This window comes from Ananas comosus, linkage group 15 (genome assembly GCF_001540865.1).
Source record: "Ananas comosus cultivar F153 linkage group 15, ASM154086v1, whole genome shotgun sequence".
Lineage (NCBI taxonomy): Eukaryota > Viridiplantae > Streptophyta > Magnoliopsida > Poales > Bromeliaceae > Ananas > Ananas comosus.
Window position 1 is genome coordinate 10,928,452 of NC_033635.1, and position 1,213 is coordinate 10,929,664.

Below are 1,213 nucleotides of genomic sequence, written 5' to 3' on the forward strand. Positions count from 1 at the left end.
TATATATATATATATATATATATATGCTAAATTACACTTTTAGCCCTCAAACTATGGGGAGCGTTAAGTGTGACATTTTGGTACTGAAATTTTAATTTACTATAATTTTTGACTCAATTTTTCTAACTCATTATAATTAATTTTTATTTGGCAATAATGTGATAACACTGACAATAATTAAAATATCATATCATTATCAGAGCAGTGACATATCAATATTTAGTTAATTAAATTAGATTATAAATTTTAACTATAATAATTTTAAAATTTTGAATAAACAAATTATAATAAATTATAAATTAAAATTTAATAATTATAGTGTCACGCACTGTATAGTTTGAAGACCAATATATATTTATAGAGTAGGGCTACTGTACTCTTATAAGTATAGAGCCATCCGTACTCATAAGTTGATGGAGTTTCTGAATCGACGATCCACTCCGTTTTTGAAACTTCTAAAAAATAAATATTATAATTTTTGAAATCATAATAAAGTCAATCAAGCATGCATAACATGAACGGTCAAAATCGAGCGACGTCCTAAAAACAAATAATCAAATCCTGTATCAGAGTTATGGATCTCTGTCTAGATAGTGGATAAATTTTCCATCAAAAATTCAACTGGTTTCGATTCTTTCACATCGTTAAACTAGCAAGTATTTCATACCGGCCATTAAAAATNTGTCTAGATAGTGGATAAATTTTCCATCAAAAATTCAACTGGTTTCGATTCTTTCACATCGTTAAACTAGCAAGTATTTCATACCGGCCATTAAATTATAAAATTAAATTTTTAAAAATTTTAAATGCTCTAGATAATATTTAACGGTATGGATCGTCAATTTGAAAGTTCTATTATTGAAAACGACTTATAAATATGAAAACGATCGTACTCATAAAAATACAGTAACCAAAATTTATATTTATATGTAGAGAGAGAGAGAGTTACATTGGGCACAGTAAAGAATTAGCTAGAGCAGGTGGAGTCCCTATATATATATATATATATATATAAAACTTGTGAAGTTGAGAGATAATGATCTATGACAAGTAGTGATCACATGAACACATAAATTCAACAAACTGCATGTACAATGTACTATCCTTGCGTCGAGAATTGTTTGGGGATGGAGATGTTCCCTTTTCCCTGCCACGTGATGGAGATGTTGCAGGTTTAGATTTTTCTTTTTTTTTTTTTTTTTTTTTTTTAGCT

The 1,213-nt window shown here is 27.6% G+C and overlaps 1 protein-coding gene across 1 annotated transcript in view; it reads right to left on the reverse strand.

Moving 5' to 3' along the window:
- Nucleotides 1-76, reverse strand: part of LOC109721095 (aquaporin PIP1-3-like) — a 1,037-nt gene extending 961 nt beyond the window's left edge. Inside the window, exon 1 of the mRNA XM_020248513.1 lies at nucleotides 53-76. Within this exon, the coding sequence (XP_020104102.1) occupies nucleotides 53-76 (24 nt within the window). The remainder of the gene's footprint in view (nucleotides 1-52) is intronic.